The sequence below is a fragment of the Peromyscus leucopus genome, chromosome 10, assembly GCF_004664715.2.
Source record: "Peromyscus leucopus breed LL Stock chromosome 10, UCI_PerLeu_2.1, whole genome shotgun sequence".
In the NCBI taxonomy this organism is placed as follows: domain Eukaryota; kingdom Metazoa; phylum Chordata; class Mammalia; order Rodentia; family Cricetidae; genus Peromyscus; species Peromyscus leucopus.
In genome coordinates this window covers 74357981-74377862 of record NC_051071.1, presented here as the reverse complement: position 1 = coordinate 74377862, position 19882 = coordinate 74357981, and the positions used below count along the sequence as shown (strand labels likewise).

Below are 19882 nucleotides of genomic sequence, written 5' to 3'. Positions count from 1 at the left end.
TGGTTACAGGCCCCATGTGCATGTGTGTGTGCATGCGTGTGTGTGTGTGTGTGTGTGTGTGTGTGTGTGTGTGTGTGTGTGTGTGTGTGTGTATGTGTGTGCGTGTGTGTGTGTGTGTGTGTGTGTGTGTGTGATTTATGTGTTGTGGAAGTTAGCAATTGACTGTCTTCTTCTAGGGTTGATACCGTTGCATTGGTAGCCTAGTAAACTATTCCTTCCTGTGTCATGATGCCCGTGAAGAAAAGAAGGCTCCTCGCCTCTACTGAGGTCTGTTTTTGTCAATGCAAAGGCAAAGAACTCCTCTCTGCCACTCTGCAGATGACCTTCCTGGTGACGAGCATGGTGTAAGCTGGGACAACTTACTATTCGGTGGGTCTAGAGTGGTTCCCTCCGTGGTGTGTGTGCCCCTTCTCATGCCTGCAGGGGTGCTGGTTTCATAGTCGTCGTCATCTGTGACACCCGGAGTTGTGACTTGGCCCTGGGTGGTTCCCTGTACAGCGGGGCTTGCTCCTGCCTGTCTCGTAGGAAGGACTCCGGTTTGCGCATCTGGTTTAGCCCCTGTCTGACTGGAAGGCAGAATGCCTCCGGGAAACAAGGGGTGGTGAATAAGGAGGCCTGTGAAGATCTGTGAGGCTAATGGCTAGGGAAGGAAACGGGGAAAAAAAAAAAGAACTCATTTAAACAAAGTTAACTAATATTTTTTTTTTTCCTTCGGAGGACAGCAGGGTGGGATAGGAGCCGCAGAAGGGAGAGGCTAAAGTCCGAGAAAAACACAAAGACCCGACATTCATCAGAAATGGGTCCTTGTCAGGGCCAAGTCTGTTGCTGGTTTAGTGCTGGGCTTTTCACTGGCCTCTTTTTCCTCAAAAAGGGGACTAGAAAGGCAAGCCAGTTATAACGAAAGGACGGCTGGAAGTTATGAGGCATGTCTGGAGACAGTGCCAAGGTCGAAAATCTACAAAACATTGATAAGCTCTATCTGTCCTCGACCTAAAATACAATCTTTTTTGGCCCGTAAAAAATTGAGACTACGAGTTAATGGGAAACTTAATGCAAGTTGATTAACCAGACAGTGCCTTCCTGGCTTGAATCCCTTTAAGCTTCCTTTAGCATACTTCTCAACGGCATCGCTGTATTCTGTCGGAGTAGTTCTCTCGGCACTTGAGCTGCCTGTGTAGTTTCTGAGATTATTGAAGGAACACCCCGTTTTCGGAGGCTTCCATGGTTAGATCCTGGCAATCTGAATTTAAGCTAGTTCTCAAAGTCATCCGGAGGTGATCTCAATGGCAGGACCGTAGGTAGGTAGGGAAACATTGTCTCAGATTTAAGAGATCCTGAAGGCAGAGCCAGATCCCTGCTGGGTGAGACAGGCAGATAACAATATAGAAGATTTCATGAGGATCATGGCATGTGGTTTTGAAATATGGAAATTATGATTAACAGAAAAGATCGTAAATTATCAGAACACATTCCATATAAGAGTAAGTATTGTATTTTGAAATCACGTGTGCATTTTAGGCTGTATGAAAATATCATTATTACCATGGGTTGAAAACTACTAATACAAATGGATACATGCTGTGGATCTAGAGCTGATTTTTTTTTTCCTTTGAGACAGCTTATTTAAGCTTGCTGAGCCTCAGTTTATCTGCACAATTCTGTCATGGGTATGTCTTTTGTAGAGTGTGGGCTAAAACGAGACACTTAAGGTGCTTGTTAGGTGAGAATGCCCAACAGCAGGAAGATGTGAATGTTCATGTGTCAGGGCTGGCAAAGCAGAGGGCGATCCGTGACTGGATTATTATTTAGGGTGGTATAGCAAATATAATAATACCCTTTTCATAATATAAAAACCATTTTAAAACTGTTTTCTATATACTACCTCAATCACTTACTTCTGTTGTCATGTTTAGTAGTCCAAATAGATGCCTCTAAACATGGCGTGTGCGTAAGTGCATAGTAATTATGAGTGATGGTAATAATAAGAATTTTAATTTCTATTCTTCAGTTATTTGTGTTTATAGGGAAGAATGCATTCATCACTCCAGAATATAGAAAAAAATCTCGTAAAATGGAAAGTACAACAGATTTAATCTCTCCTGAGAGTCAACATTTATATCACTCTGCTTCTACATCTGTAGAATAGTGTGTAATCTTCAATATAAAGTTTAAGTCAATCAAAATAAAGTTTGTAAGTGTTCAATGCCCCCCTGCCCCCGGGTTCCAACTGAGTCTGACAGCAATAGATAGAAAGATAATGCAAAGTTAAAGAATGGAAAGTGGTAGGATCAAGATGACAGAAATCTTTAGCTGAGGAAGAATAATCAAACTCAAGGAGCTATGAAAACGCACAGCTCGTTATAGGGGAGTGTCGGGGAGGGGATGTGATCCAAAGAACCGGAAGGGCAGAGGACACTGGGAGAAGTGAGAGGGATTTAATTAGTAGTGACTTAAAAGATTTTCTTTTTTACCAGTTCCTCTGAGCTTAGGAGAGCACCCTAAAAGCAAAATGACAAACAGAAGCAATTAGAGAAGTTTCAGTATATTCAATGCAGCGTATATAACTCAAAAACTTCAAATACTTTTAAGTATTATAAAGAAATTAAATGGTCTGGTATCTGCATCACAGAACTCATGTCAGCAGGTGATTTGAGACTGCTCATTTTTATTATTGAATAATGTGATTTACCTTTGAAAAGTATACATAAACATATACATACATATTATTAGGTGATAGATATACATTGGAAAGAAGAGCCTGGAGAATACAGAAAGCAACGGAAAAATAATCCTATGATTTATATAATGGTCTTTCCAGGTGCTTTCTACAAATTTATTCTTCATGTAATAGAAACTGTCATTTATATAGTTTTTTTTTTTACCTTTCCTTTTCTCTTATATTTCATAACAACCCCTTAGCTGTGTTACTGCCAAAATGTGATAAATGTAATTTTAAATGGCTAGGTAGTATTTATTTATGGTTATGTTGTAGTTCATTGAATTTTTCTTTTTTGGTTTGGTCTTAAATTTTTATACACCACAAATATTACTTAAGGAGTAGGTGGTACCTAAATCTTTGCTGCACTTCAGAATTTTTTTTCTTGAGATGTAGTCTCAAGATGTGGATAAAAAGACAGTAGGAGTGGGTGGGTGTAGTGAGTGACACACTCCTATAATCCCAGTACGCAGAGGTTGAGGCAAGAGGATGGCAAATTCAAAGACATCCTAATAAGCTATACAGATGCTTGTTTAAATACAAAGGATTGATAGTGATTTCATACTAATATTTGCCTCTGATTTTAGGATGGAGTTGCTGCCCGATGCTTATGCTGGTACTGATCTTGGTCTTTAACAGTGAGCTCAAGAGTAACTTTTGTAAAAACAAATAGGAAGAGAAGAAAGAAAAAAGGGGTTGAGGATTGTGGGATAAACACACACGACTAAAATAGATTTAAGTTTAAAAAATAAATCCCCTGCATCATGGGTCATCATATTAATCCCATTAAGTTATTTATTTCTTGGCAGTGAAGTTTAGGAGATGACTGGTTGCTTCATTTACTGAGGGTGTGGCTAGATGAGTAACCATATCTCACGCATTTTCAGAGTGGATGTAATGATGATGTCTACAAGAGATTGTGTCACTGTTGACTGAAATGGTACCATGAAGAACTCAGAACTGCACCTGCCAGCCAGCCAGCCAGGGCTAGGTAAGTGTTATTATATCTTGCTATTATCAGTGCTCACACAGTGTGAAGTGAGTTAGAATCCTGGTGCCTGATTGGTGAATTGAGACAAGAGACAAAAGCATTCTGCACACGTGCAATTGAAAAAACACAGTCTGTTTAACAATAGTCTTACCTGAGCTCCAAGTGGTGCCACAATGATGGGTAACATCTGAAAAATAAAGGGACAAAAATCACTGTTAAAGTAGAGAACTGGGAGGTGGGCTATGGGTTACATCAACCCACAACCACAGTCGAGATCTTTAAGGTGGGTGAGAAGTACTGCTAACTGGGTTATGAGTTGCTGGCTGAAATGGATGAGTTGGCACGCTGTCGTGTTCTTTACTACTCAAAAAAAAAAAAAAAAAAAAAAAGCCTAAGTGTTATAAAAAAAAAAGTCTTAAAATTTTATTTTTATTTCCATAGAACACCCATAGTGTCAGGAAAAATCATAAAATTGACTTTTAACTTGGTATGTATCACCCTGAGAGATTTGAATGTGACAGACTCCCCATCTTACCATTCCCCCGTTCAGTTGTCCCAGCAGTGCCTGCCACACCAACAGTGACAAGCACACATCTCCCTATAATAGTCAGCTTCTTGTCTCCTGACAGCAAATATAACAGCAGCTAAAGCAGCATGGAACAAACCCAGCCAACTGTCAGAGTGGGCGACGCAGGGATAGGATTTTGAAGAAAACCAAATTAAAATCTCTTTTCAATGGAAAAGTGGAGCGGAAGGAACAAAAATTGATAAATAAGAAGGGGAACCGCGTGGGTGCATAAATGAAAATGATAAGGAGACATAACTTAATTAATTGTTCAGCAGTGTAACTGAAGAAAATACGTCGTCCTAGTTACTGATTGGAAGCTGTCTGAAGTAATGACCGTGAACACTTGTGTATTCACTGTGTGGCACGAACTGTTCTACACACTTATTCTTCTAATCTTTGTAAATAGTTAGAGGAAGCCTCTCCTTTAAGGCCTGTTTTAACTTTGAGGAAAGTGAGTCCCACCAGATTAAAATTACTTGCCCACACCATGCAGGCTGTGTTCACAGAGAGATGTGATTTGACTAGGTTTGGGGTTCTGTAGTCCTTTTTTTCCCCAAGTTTGGCCTTTGGTAGAACAGGTGACAGACATAGGTATGTATCATAGAAAGTGATCCGATTTTATATTGCTTTCCAAACGTTTATGCTTATGCCCATAACTTAGTACTTTTTGTCATCAACTTTGGCCAGAGAAACAACTACTTCTCCTCCTCCTTCTCCTCCTCCTCCTCCTCCTCCTCCTCCTCCTCCTCCTCCTCCTCCTTCTTCTTGGCAACAGCTATGGCAGGGGCTTATAACTGATCAAAGTGCTGAGAATAAAAAGACCACGGACTGCTTAGCCCTAAGTGGGACTTCTGTCCCACCCTTTCGAAGGCTCAGAGGAAAGCATAGACATGTGACAGATAGAAGGGACAGGGCTCTGTGCAGTGCTGTCTTGTGGGCAGGACAGGGCTGTCACACTCTTGAACTCTCAGCAGCTGTGAGTACCTGCACAAGCCCTGCCTAAGATTGGACCTGCCAGCATTCTGTCATGGACAGGGGAGGGATCCGTGAGGCCCTGCCCCTCCCTGAGGATATTTGCTGGGGTGGCAGAGAGACATCTTCTTCAGTCAGATGGCCACGGGTAAGTCGCCCACGTTCCTATAACTGCTACTTCACCTATGCTTCTGTACATTAGCCTAATTAAGCTCAGTGGTTCACATGCACACACACACACACACACACACAAATGTGAAAGAAGAAGGAGACGAGATGGAAAGAGGAAGGCCAGTCAGTGGTAGGAGGGTGAGGAGAGGGACATATAAAGTAATGGGAAGTAATTATGATCAAAATACTTCATTTGCATGTATGAGATTGTCATAATGGGGCCCATTATTATGTATAATAAATGCCTACAAAGTACTTCCAAAAAGTTATCCACTCTACATAGGAAGAGGCAGGTTGGAGGGACTGAAGCTAGGCCTGGGAGAAAGCCAAGGGAACCCTTTGTGATAGCCTGGCCCAGAGGCACTGAAGCATCCCCAGAGAGAATGAGGACTCTGTGACTTAACATTCCTGCATGCTGAGGAATGTGCAATGTCAGATCTTCTAAGCCTTTTATAACATGCCCAGGAATGTTTCTGACTCTGGAGAATAAGATGCTGTGTTGAATCTGTTTCTTTTAAAATACTTTAATTTTTAAATCACCATCCTATGTGATTTAATAGATGCCAGCATGACATTTGACCAAGTGATTCTCCTCCCCATTTCTCCAGTGCCCCATGGTGGCCTCCCAGCCCCCATACTCTGTTCCTTCATATTTTCATGCTAGGGTGGGGTAGCAACTGAGACTGAAGCTGGACAGTCTGTATACGAATACACCAGCATCATGTATTAAGGAAGCTCACATGTCATTTGCCTGTTTCTTTGGTTCTTTTCAGAGGGCAAAATCTATTCTCAAGATTTTTATTATCAAAACATGTATGTGTCTTTGTTTCCAAAAAGTCCAAGAGTGAGTTCCAAAGAAACATTCCTCAATATAGCAATAGATCTAGTTATAGGATGTTATAATAACATGAGTTTAGAAGCCAAAAATTTGAAAAATAACCCCTGATTTTCTACAATAAGGAATTATGTATATAGCAACATACTATGCAGTTATTAAAAATAACATTGTGAGTGAGTGTATTAAGGTGTGGAAACAATTCATGCCATTTTCTATTCATAGAACAAACACCTGCAAATCATCTGCATATAGTTTCTAAGAACCTTGAAAAAGGCTCTTGGATCCCTGAAGCGTCAACTGAGAGAAAATGCTCTCAGAGTTCAGGAAGCCCTTCCCTCAGTTTACCTGGGGCTGCAGCTGCTGTGGTCTGTTCAGCGGCCCTAGGGGAAAAGGAAACGTCTGTGTGCCATGTGCCGGTCCAGTGGCGGGGTTGAGCTGTGGGGCATCAAAGAAGATTTTCATTATATTTCTTTCAGTTTGAACGTCTAGGACCTCAAAATATGTTTACTAAAGGTAAAAAATACTTTTCTAGGAAGGATTTCTTATGTAAGTTTGTAATATTTTATTGTGTGTGTAATTAATCACAGAGATGAAATTTAGATATTTCTTTAGTTTCTTAGCACAAGGTCCATTACAAAGATATTGCAAAGATTCGTTTTTATTTTTAATTACGTGCATGCATGTGTCAGAAAGTGTGTGTGTGTGTGTGTGTGTGTGTGTGTGTGTGTGTGTGTGTGTGTGAGTGCGGGTGCCTAAGTAGGACAGAAGAGGGCAATGAGCCTCCTGGAGCTGGAGTTATAGGAGGCTGTGAGCTGATCTACGGGGGTGCAGGGAAGCATGTCTCAGGTCTTCTTCAAAAGCAGTGCAGAGACTTCCACACTGCTGCAAGTCCTCTACAAGTGCTTTTAACCACTGAGCCATCTCTCAAACCCCTACATTAAACTGAAAAGCGAAAGATTTAGTGTGTATGTGCTCATGCCACAGCATGTGTTTGCAGAGGTCAGAGGACAGCTTTGTAGTGCTTTTTCTTCTCCCTTATGTGGTGTCTGGGCTTCGAACTCGGGTTGTCAGGCCTTTCTGACAAGTGCTTTTACACACTGAGCCTTCTTGTCTCTGTTTCCTTGGGAGTTAAATTTTTTCTTTGGCATATCTGAGATAATTCAGGTAATTTACCCCCTTCTGCTACAGTAATGGTTATTGGACATTTTCTGATTGCGTTTTTCCCTTAATAAATGAATTGTTTCACAGGTATATCCAGACAAAATTGTGAGACACAATATAATGAGTCTGGAGCATGGGTTAATAGTATCTTTAAGTCTGAACACTGGGAAGAATCATGAGGGAAACATTTTTCCTCCTCAGACAGATGGCTCTTTACAGATGTCTATGAGCAGAGTGAAGATCTTACTGTCTTATGGTTACTCCAGAGGGTCACAATACCAATTGGAGTGTTTATGTGGAATGCAGATATAATAGGGACATTATGGAGGGTCTGGTGCAGAAACTGGGGCAGGATCCTAGAGGAGAGGTATCAGGATCCAGGGATTGCAGATAAGAACGAGGTCAGTGCTATAGAGACCTGTGAGGAAAACTTTCCAGGAATGGGGCGGCATCCGACTCTCTGACCACCCTCTGGCTCCTCCTGCAGCCCGAGCACAATGAGTGTGTGTGCATGTGCACTGGTGGATAGACTATGTTTCTATGTGTTCTTGACTCTCCTCCCCGCTCAATATCAAGTGCCGTATCTGTTAAACAAAAGGGAGTGAGGCGATGTAAAAGAGTACTTACCAATTGCAGGTCTGACCCCAGGGTGAGCAGCTGTGCTAGCGGTATTAGACTTATCGAAGGAAAGACCTGCGGGCCATCGGAACTGGGCATTAGACAAGAGATTTTCTGTTTCTACTGCAATGCCAATGGTAGACAGTCTCAGGTAGTTTGTACTGCTCGCGAAGGTATATATTCACCACCAAAATCAACAAGGGCAAAGGTGCAAGCTCTCGCACTACCCTCAAACTGACTGTGTGAGGCCTCTTTGTCCCCTGTGTGGTTCTGGGTGGCCTAGCAGTACGGCAAGGTAATGATATCTATCAGGTGACTTATTTATAATTATTATTTACTTATAATACTTTTGTCTTAGTACTTAATTTTGCACATCCAATTTTATGTTCTTTTCCCTAAAGAATGTCTCTAATAGCATAAGCTACAGGTTCTATAAGGAGTTAGATGGATTTAACTTGAATGATCTGCAGTGTCCAATAGCTACCTACAGTGTCCAGTTGCTTGGACTTCTAACACTTTTGACTAATATTACAGAGTCTAGATGAAGGCAAGGCAGGGTCCTTTACAGGAGAGTAAGAGTTGGAGGGGTAGAGGACATAGGAGCTAAAAGAGAATGCAATTGTCAAGGTTATTTAAATATGTCTTGAAAAAATAGGTTTTACCACAACATATCAGCTCATTGGTTGTGATGAAACTTAGGAAAACCGTGAGAGGGCATGGGGAGGTCCCGCGGGGGGGGGGGGGGAGTAGAGGGCATGGGGAGGTCGGGGGGGGGGTAGAGGGCATGGGGAGGTCCCAGGGGTAGAGGGCATGGGGAGGTCCTGGGGGTAAAGCATTTGCTATGCAAACATGAGGCCCTGAGTTCAGATCCCCAGCACTCATGTTCAAAGCCACACGTTTATTTCCAGTGCCGGAGGTGGGAAGGGGGGAATCCCAGGGCTTTGCCAGCTTGCCAGCTTAGTCAGTAGAGGAGGACAGCGGTAGAGAAAGGACAGCTGATGTCAGCCTCTGATCTCCACACGTATGTACACATGCACAGCACACACACACAGGCACACACACGCACACACACATGCATACACGTGCGCACACACCACACACACACACACATGCACACATAGACACACACATGCACGCACAGGACACACGGTGGGAGGGAATTAGGGGGAGGGGAGAAAAAGATTGAGAGAGCCATGAGAAAAGCTGTAGTTATTTTTCTACACACCTCTTAATCTGTCATTTTACTGCAAACCACACGGAATGCCACAGAATCTCGAGGTCACAGCTTTGTATATAGGTGATACCATCCACTTTTCAAAGCTTTCTAGATTTAGTTTAGGTTTCTAGATTAAAACAAATTCCCGCTCATCTAATTCATATAAAAGGAAAAAGAATGAGGCAGATTTGCTTTCTTCATTTAAATGTCAAAGCAAGTACTTTGGCTTTCTTTTCTTACTTCTTCCAAAGGAAAAGCATGAGGCACGGAACTGAAAATCTTGATTTTTAAGAATTTGCCAGTCTCACCGGACTTCCCCTCCCTGTCTGTAAATCCCTGCTGCTGCTGGGTGCTTACCTGGTTTGCTTGCTCTTGGGTCAGTCGTGTCCCCTGATCTGGAGATGTCGTTGCAGGAAATCCCAGAGTGGGGCGAATCTGTTTCTGTGAATATAAGTATTTGATAAAGCAGGAGGGACGCATTTGAGGTTTCGGATCCTTTTAGATCAGGAAGGTAACAGGTTGTCCCCTAAACAACGATATTCATTTAAACTCCATGTCTTTTGGAACAGTTTTAAGTCCTCAAGACATTTTATGCTTGGCTGGATTTAGAATCGGGGACTGGGAAAGTGCCAGGTCAAAGGGCGAGGCATGGGGGACTCCAGCGCTTGTCTCCAGCTCCCATTTATTTACTGCGACTGTTCTCTCCTCTGCTAAGATTTGTGTTATCTCTGAGTCTTAGTTCTGTGCACATCTGCTTTTATTTTTCTTGCAATATTTAAATTAAACTACAAGTTTTTGAACCTTCCCACAATTTGCCTTGCATGGGACATGCCAATCTTGCAATGGAAATTCAGTCTCTTTCCTGGCTAGAATATTTACTTTGTATTAGAACTCGTCAAACTGAAGGGTGAAAATGACCTTGCCATACAGACGGACTAGTTGTTTGGCTTTGTTTATATTTTGTAGGTGAGAGAAGACCTGTGCAAGGTCACCTGGTGATGTCAGAGTCAGTACTGGGACCACTGCAGCAACTCTAGTTCTGAATACAAAAAAACCCTCCCCTGGGGTCTGACCCCAGAATGCTTTTGTTGCTGGATGCATCCCTGACGGCAGGAAGGGTGGTCTTCTAGTGATGCCAACTCTTGGGCCATTTTTTTTTTTTTTTGCCTTGCTTCAGAGACTAAGTTTGCACTGAGAACTTCTTAATAATGCGTTGGTCATTCATATTTTGTTTCACCCTCTCTATTCGTTTTTTTTTTTTTTTCTCTCTAAGCAATGATTTGGTATGTGTAGCCATTGTGAGTTCCAGGGGAATCGTACTCCCTATTTTGTTCTCACCACTGCATTTTTAGCACCCAGGCCACGCCTGCCATCTGGAACATTTCCAACCAGTCTGTTGATTGTGCAGGAGAGCACGGGAGGCCAGAAGAACGCGAGGGGTTCTTCCTTCCTTCATAGTAAACCTATTGCATTTCCCCTGTGTATCTTAAACATCTTGATCAAGAGAAATCTATGTGGAGATCAAATAGCCCATCTCTATGTCTATAAAATAACTCAGGACAACTGAAGTAGGGATGAAATACCAGTCCCCACCCCCCATTTAAAAAGATCTGTTATATGTCAACATGTTTTGTAATGATACGTGTTAAGTAAAAACCGTTCACCATTTTATAATGTGTGTCACATAATTTTATATCTAAGAGTTTATCCAATTTAGATGCTTTGTGTATCAAGTAGAAAAATCAGAAAGTCTTGTCTACCCTTTTAGTCATGAACAAATAACTAGTCACCAAGAAAATCTTAATTTTGTTTTGGAAAATAAAATAGTTACTTACTCTGTCAACTCTATTACTTTGCCCAAACAATTGAAAATTTTCTATGACAAAGTGGATGCATTTAAAAATGCAAAACACTGAAATTTGCATGAACAACTTATTAGTTTACCATCTTTTGCTTTGGAAAATAAAATCAGGAAACTTAAATGGGTCACAGAACAGAGTGATTTTGTTGAAAAGCAGGAAGAGATAAATGTCTGTAAATGAGACATGGCTGAGGCTGGTCAGTACATAAAGTAAACACATTGCACTTACTGGTAATGACTGAGTTGATCCTAGGAGACAAAACAGTAGAATCGTAGTCTTCATGTTTCGATTTGCTACCTATAAGAACAAAATTGTGTTACTCTTTCACTTTTTTTTACCCTTTGAGAGAAGATGACGCTTAAAAATGATCATTCTACTTGCAATCTGGTCAAGTAATGTTACCTTTGTGCTACCAGGCAAAATGATATTCAAAATCCAGATGACTTCTCCACTTTACTCTGGTGCAAAATTTGTCTTTTGCTGATTTGTGTTTGTAGAAGGAATTTAAGCTCAACTACAGAAGACAGGCAACTTGAAAGACCAATCAGGGCGAAACTGTCTGTGAAATCATTTGGTTTCATTTCCCAACTCTTCATTAGGTGGGTTATTAGCTGCAGACATTATATTACCCAACGTCTATGGTTTGACTGGAGGGTATTTTAGGGAGACATGCCTGTATAATTTTAAAAACTGCAGACAACAACAACAAAAAAGACATTTGTCTTCACTTCCAACTCTTTTGCAAAATATTTTGTGAATTTACTGGTTTTATCAGATAAGAGTGAGCAAATACCTCAAACACCAAAATATGGAGTTCTCTCTATACTTTACAAAAAGTCTATTATATATATATATATTTCTTTATAACCTAACTTATTTCCTTGATTAATAATGAACTTTGTGTGTCAGTGCACATAGATCAATTTTATTTATTTAATGTTTAAATTGTATTACACTTTCTTCTTGATGTATAGATAATCTGTTATCATTTTATGTTTTTAAAATTATAAACATATTACAACAAACATCTTCATAACATATTTCTTACACAGGTAGCAGTATTTCTGTAGGTGTTACTGCTAGGAATATTGAAAAAGATACAAACATCTACAATTTCAATGAATATGGCAATATTGCCTCTAAGAATGGTTGAAAAATTTGCATGATTTCAAATAATGAAAAAGATGATGTGTTATTAGCCAAAGACAGGAATCTGCTGAGGTTTCTGTCACAACATGTACAGTTCACACCTACCCACAGACTTCCAGGGCTTGGTCTTCAGACCAGGCCAGGTCCACTCACTATTATCTGAAATGAAATCAATGATGAATCTGTCTGTTGGAATTTCGTACTGAAAACCATGTGACATCCAGCGTCATCTTTTCTTCAGTATGGACTGTCTATTGATGGAAAATTGGCTGAGGTGAGGAGTCGTTTGCCTAAGTTTTCCTCCAACAACTCTACTCATTTACTGATGACTGTCAGATAATCTGTTAGGAATGGAGGAACATTGTATTAGTGGCTAACAGTAATAACATGTGTGGTAAGTATAACAATAGAAGTGTGCAAAGTGCGAAGAAAAGCTTTTGATGGGGTTGGGGCAGGGAAGGCTTTATGGAGGAGATCACCCTTGAGGTGAGTTTTGAAGGATGGAAAGAAATTCATTAAAAACTAAGGAGAGGGTGGAGAGATGGTGCCTGCCTTGTAAGTATGAGGACTTGAGTTTGGATCATCGGCACTCACATACAAGCTGGGCACAGCCGCTTTTGTCTGTACCCCATAGGCTGTTGGGGCAGATCCCTGGAGCTTGTTAACCTACAGTCTAGCCAGTTGGTCAGCTCCAGGTTCAGTGCGAAATCCTGTCTTGAAAGGTAAGGTGGAGTGTGATGGAGAATGACATCCTACACTGACTTCTGACCTTCACATGAATGTACACACACACACACACACACACACACACACACACACACACACATGCATATCCACATATACATCTGCACACCCCATATGAACACAGACATAGACACACACATGTACACATGTGCGCAAAGGGAGAGAGATCAAATAAATCAGGTGGATTTGGAGAATAAGTATGATGAACAAGGCAAGATATAGTAGGAAAAAAGTTAATACTGAGAGGACTAATGGAACATACATGCTTCAGGATTTGAAGGGAAGCAATTATTCGTGTGTGTGTGTGTGTGTGTGTGTGTGTGTGTGTGTGTGTGTATGTGTGTGTGTGTGTGTGTATGCCTCTGTGCACTTCCTGCCAGTGTACAGTCTGATGAGCCATTTGACTGGCCCTTGAAGCAACTTCTTGGTTCTTATGTCCTTCCCCAGGCAAGTTCATATTATTGTTTTTGGATACATTTATTTATATAAAACTTCTAAAAATTGTGTATTTTGCCTGTATGTTTGTGTGCCATTGTGTATGCTGGTTCCAGCAGAGGCCAGAAGAGGGAATTGGATTCCTTGGAACTAGATTTATATATGATTGTGAAGTACCGTGTGTGTTGGGAATTGAACCTGGGTTTTCTGGAAGAGAAGTTAGTGCCCTTAATCACTGAGCCAACTCTTCAGCCCTAGTTAATTAATTTTACTAACACACCACTTAACATATCACTCTGTATCCACCAATACTGCTTCAGTATCTGGATATAAAAATCCATCTTCCTTATGGAGCTTACATTTATTGGTAGGAGCACTAGACTTCCAAGCAGCTTCATAGTATGTGATAGACCCCCTGCACTGCGTATTCTACTACTCCCAGGTTTTATTTTAGGTTTATTTGCAGATCATTCTTTAATCTGTTTTTGTTTGTGCAGAGCAAGAATTGTGTTTCATGTCATTGCTGTCTCAGGGATTATGTGGGGAAACCTGTGTTCTATTTTTAGTCTAGAGTATGGCTCCAGTAAATAGCAAATTCAGCTGAATCACTGCCTCTGTCTGGGGCTCAGCTGATTCAGGGACCTCACAGTGAGTATATTACTTATTTCAGACATACCTCTAAACCTAAGCTGAAATGAGACATGCCCTAGCTGGGAAACTGAGTAGTCAGTGGGATTAGACTAAAACAAGCAGGCAACATTATGAGGGCTGAGTAATTTCGTAGACAAGAAAATTTATGTCTGAAAGCAGATAACTCTCAACAATGTAATTATGGAATTTTGGTATCAAGAAGTACATACTATGAAAGGGGAAAATTTCTAAATTGTACCAAAGCAAGGTACATCAGTATAAACAGATAATTATATTTCTGAAATTACCTAGGTATTGGGATTCACTAAAGGGTTTTATGAACTACAAGTGATATCCTTTGCCTTAAAGGTCTAGGCACTTTGCAATTTTCTTTTTTATTGAGTTTAGTTTTATGTTTCTTTGGATTATGGGCCTTTTGAAACCCATTGAGTCTATGTACCACATTCTTAGAAAAATAATATATGACAATGAACATAATGCATACCAGACAATGCTAAGAGTTTTGTAGACCTAAGAGCCTAACAATGAAGACTTCCATGAAGTCTCCAGTGTAAAGGAAACTTGATGGAATTCTCTTGTGGTTTGTGCAATCCCTCAACTTAATAGGAGCTTTCCATCAATAAATGTATTCTCTCCCCAACTCCACCATACTCAATGCATATAGGAAAAGCTGGAATTATCCAAGATACTGTTGAGGAAGACCAGTCCAAGAGGAGCTGTTCAGCAATGAGAGGAAAAGGCAGATTGGAAATTCTCTCTGGCTCCTTTTGTCAATGTCACAAGGATGTCAGGCTCATGATTTCTATTGATTATGATGATTGAACAAGTTAAATATATTAATAATTAGAAACTATACCCAGCATTCCTAAATACATCATAAGTACAATGATATCTATTAAGCAGGAAACAAGTTGCACTTGTTCTAGGTACTATGATCCTAAAATGAGTAGGAGAAAATCCATCCTTACATTCTTGTAAGAAACACAGCAAATATCCAAGAACCATAAAGTGGATGTATCACAAGAGACCAGCAAACATCTGGAGTGCAGATTCGTTTTACATCGTTGCATTTGTTTATGATAACCCCTCTGCTTGGAGTCCTCCTCCCCATTTCTTTTGCTTATCACCTGATATCCTCCTTGATTCTAGTACCTTTGTAAAGTCACCTTTGTTCTTCTTATTTGGAGTCAGTCTCTTCCTTTTCTGAGGTCCTACTGAAATGTATGTATAACTTTCCTACTTTATTCTATTTTCATAGATGCTAGTTTTTGTTATCTTCTGAGATGTTAGGTTTCAAGAAACCATCCAAGCCTTTATCAACTATTATAGCCTCTGTAGTTCCAGACACAGTTTTGTATGTGATTGCTCAATTAATGACTTCAACTTAATGAATGTACATCCGTTTCTGCTTCTATGCTTATAAAAATAGGAAAGAATACTTGAACAGTTTATAGAACCTCAGAATAAAGTAGGGTATTTGTTTAGAAACATGAAGTGGAATTAGCTTTCTATGAAGTAGCTGAATGGAGGCTAGACCAGTAATTGAATTGTCTAAAATTCTACCTAGTGGAAGAAAAGTATGTATATATGTTTCTAAACTACTTGGTGTTTTGTTCAGAGGGTATATTGGGAAAATGTGTTTAGATTTCTTGGCAGAGTAAGTTAGCCATTGGTTATAGGTGATTCATTGTTATTGGAATTTTGAATACATTATATCACATTTCCTCATGCAGTGGCTTCAGCTTCATAGACTATAGTAATGTTAAACTCTATTAATATAAACATTTCAACCCAACAGTAGATGTTCAGTTATGAGCAAAAAAGAAAAATAAATGTGATTTTTCAAGACAGAAAGGCGTGTCTTGCAAAGAGGAGGCAAATGAGAAGCTGAAGGGAAGGGTAAAGGATGTTTTACTAGTGTGAGGAAACAGTAGACAGTCATGGATGTGACTTCCAGTTCTGTGAAGTTATCAGAAAAATACCTGGTTTCAGAGTCAAATGGAAGGACAGGATGAGGTTCTTTGTGGCATAAGGAAAGGCTGTGGTTTCAAGGTTAGATGCAGTCATCTAACTTTGGGGAGATTCTTTCATTTCAGAGCTGTCAATGTCAGTTCTGGGAATGTTAGGGTGTGGAGCTTGTAGTTAGAAGAGAGCTGAGGTGCAGAGCTGTAGAAAGGGGTTTTCAAGCGGTGGTGGCCGGGCAATGAAAGCTGTAGCGGTGGTTTGTATTTCAGAGTGAGAGCTTAGAAATGAAAGTGTTGAATGGGTTTCATTCATTCAGATGTGGGTTTGTACAAAATAGATGAAAAAAAGACATTCTGGAATTTGTTCACGTGCTTTATTGATTTGTAGAATTGTATGTTTGGGGTCCTCAGATAATTTTAAAGATGGTGTTGGGTAATACTGAATTAAAAAAAAACTTATTTATTTTTATTTTATCTGCATTGGTGTTTTGCCTGCATATATGTCTGTGTGAGGGTGTCAGATCCCCTGGAACTGGAGTTACAGAGAGTTCTGAGTCACCATGTGTGTGCTGGGAACTGAAACTAGGTTCTCTGGAAGAGCAGTCAGTGCTCTTAACCACTGAGCCATCACTCCAGCCTCAATACTGAAATCTTTATGAATTAATTTTGGTAGATGGCATTCTTGACTGACTATATGGCTTTCTGTAAGTGCTTTTGAGCACCAACTCGAACCTGATAGTCATTTAAAAAGATGTTAGGATTCATTTATTTTATTTTTGTTTTGCCTGAGTGTATGTATGTGCACTATATCAATGCCTGCCAGGGGAAGTCAAAAGAGGGCTTTGCGTCCCTGGAACTCTAGTTATGACAGTTGTGAATATGAGTGCTAGGAATTGGACCTGGGTCCTGTGCAGGAGCAATAAATGCTCTTAACTTCTGAGCCATCTCTCCAGCCCCTAGGTTCACCCACTAGGCTGCAAGCTGCTAGTTGATTAGAGATGAGATAGATGATTCATCACTGAGGAGTATAGACCTTAGCTCATGTCCATAATAGAGGTAATGTCAAGAAAAAAAAAGCTGTTAGTAAGGACTCTCTTGTCTTCTAAATAAACTTGTTCTTATTTTAATAGAGGTGGCCTTACTCTTAGCAAATCACCACTTTTATACTCTTGCTTCCATCCTTTCCACCCTCTCAAGGACTTCACCTTTCATTTGCCTTTTTGTTGGATGATTTTCTTCAGGATACCAATGGGCTTTACATTCTGAAATAAACCCCAAACCTGTTGGCTTTGTATTTGTCCCCAGTGGCTGACTTTCTCCTTGACTTCTTTTTATAGGCACTCTACATTTTCCCTCTGTGCCTGACACCATTTCACAGTGGCTTCAGTTCTCACCATGCCTCTGAAGCTGCTTTCTTAGGAGCTCAGGTTCTGATGGCCACTGATGACCTCCACATTGGCAGAGCTGATGGGTGTGTCTTGGTCACCCTCCTCAGCTTTTGGCAGCCATTTTTAGCGTCAGCCACAGTTTCTTTCTTGAAGTGCAGCCCACTTCTCTCCTGGCGTCCATGTTACTATTCTTGGCTTTCCTCTTACTGCTCTGACTGACCGTTCTTGTTTTCTGTGTGGCGGAGTACCACCAGCTCAGCACTGTTTCACTGTTTTCCCTTTCTTCCATTGTTTCCTTTTCATTCCCCTCCCTTGTCATTTCTTGTCCTCTCTTTTCCAGGATCTGTCCCTCTGTGTTCCCAGTCGCTTCCACCATGTACATAAATTCAGATTCTCATCACCTCAAGTCTAGTCTTGCCCAGGTAGTCCTAGCAGTTAAAAGCATTCACACATAATGGACTACTTGACATCTCTACCTGAGTATCTAAAAATTCATCTTCAACGTGATATTCAAACCCAAGTCTTGATTGCAACCCATTTTTCTTCATCCTAATTTTCCCCTCAAAATTTCGCTATCTTGGTAGGTGGCACTACCAATCTCTTAACTGTCTAAAGTCAGACATCTCAGTTCTACTTTATTGAACTCATCTTACAGGTATTGTCATGTCCCATCAGCACTACTTCTAAAATACATCCCAAATCTCTCACCTCCAAATTTTGTTTTGATTATTCCCCACCAAGTTTCATTTCATTATTGAGTTTATGAACCCCCCCTTACCTCTCATTCTTTCTACCCCCTCTTCTCCTCCCTTCTTTTTTTGTTTGTTTTTGTTTTTTGAGACAAGGTTTCTCTATGTTTAATGGTCTTGGCTGTCCTGGAACTCACTTTAGACCAGGCTGGCCTCGAACTCACAGAGATACGCTTGCCTCTGTCCCCCCAAGTGCTGGGATTAAAGGCGTGCACCACCACCACCTGGCTTTCTCCCTTCTTCTCTTCCTTATCTCCCTACTCCTTCCTTTCTCCCCCTCCTCCGGTTTCCCCATCTCCCCCATCTTCCTTTCTTCTCCATCCTTCCTTCTCCTCTATTCTCCCCTTCTTTTGTTCCTCCACCTCCTCTCTTCCTTCTCTCCTTTATTGCAGTGGATACTCTTGTGTGTTGTGGGATCTTTGACAGCAACCTTAAGTCTCTACCAGAGGCCAGTAGCTTGCCTCCAGATGTGACACCCCAAAAATGTCTCCGGACATTGCCAGCTGTATCCTAGGGGAAGGAAACAACACTGTCCCTCATTATTCACCACTTCCCCACTGATGGAACAATCTGAGACACTGCTAATTCCAAAGAAGATTGCTGTGGTTGCCTTCAGATGAATCTCCTGACTATTTCTCCGGCCTCCTGGTTCTACATACCAGTATCTGTGCAGTGACTCCTGTAACGGTCATTCAACTAATGTGCTGCTTCCACTCAGATTTCCTTGAAATTCATTCTGAACCTGATCCCAGCATAAAACCACCAATTACATGTCTTACATTACTTAGAATGATTAATGACTTTTGATCTCACGTTGAGCAAAATTTAAACTCATTAGCGTCTACAAAATCTTGAAATAACCCATCTTCATTTAACCTGACTGAGTGCATGCCAGTGTTCTGTAGCTCACTGTACAGCTTACATTGTCTCTGGTGTCCATCTTTTCCCCCGTTCATTTAAACACAGCAGAGCCTTTGACCATGGTTTTCCCTCTGTCTGAAATCCTCGGCTTCTAGTTTGTCTGGTTGGTTCCCTTTCATCCTTTACAGGCTTTACCAGAACATTCTAGTGTTTATGAATTGGTCTCTGTCGCTTTCTACCATGCCACCCTGCTCATTTCCTCATGGTGGTCACTTCTAATAAAAGGCGCATGTACTGCTAATTGAGCACCTGGCAGCTCTTTTGATGAGTGTGCATGTTTCATGAAAGTGGGACTTTGTCTCTTCCACTGCTGTCCTGGGGCCTGGCACAGAACGGACACTTGATAAACCCTGTCAAATGAATGCACGAGGTAGCTGATGTGGTAGAAGTGTCATTGGCATTAGAAACACCTGCATTTGAATAGTAGCTGGATCTTTAGTCAGGTCAGTGATATTGCTACCATTTTAAATTTTTCATATGGAAAACAGCATCTTCCTTCTCATAGTTGAGATGTGTACAACTGTGGAGGCCTAGCGTCATCCTGGCCTTCTAACAGTGCTCACTGTTCATTTTGTCTTTGAGGTCTGACACATAAAGCTAAGTTGGTAGTCAATTGGTGTTTGTGGAAAAACGTGGTCACTGGATCCTTTGCCTGGGATATTAAGTAATAAAATGTTACTTTTTCATGGTAGAAGTCTTCCTATGCCTGAAGCCAGTTGGTTTCCCAAGTCACAGCTGTGAACTTGTGTTCTAAACATGTGTGAGTTA

The 19882-nt window shown here is 40.8% G+C and overlaps 1 protein-coding gene across 1 annotated transcript; it reads right to left on the bottom strand.

Moving 5' to 3' along the window:
- Window positions 1–259: 259 nt before the first annotated feature.
- On the bottom strand, window positions 260–11395 carry Amtn (amelotin). Its single transcript, XM_028862939.1, has 7 exons — window positions 11342–11395; window positions 9609–9692; window positions 8045–8110; window positions 6602–6691; window positions 3859–3894; window positions 2472–2498; window positions 260–640 (listed from the first exon to the last, which is right to left on the bottom strand). The coding sequence occupies exons 1-7, from the start codon at window positions 11393–11395 to the stop codon at window positions 260–262; spliced, it is 738 nt and encodes a 245-aa protein (XP_028718772.1).
- Window positions 11396–19882: the final 8487 nt, after the last annotated feature.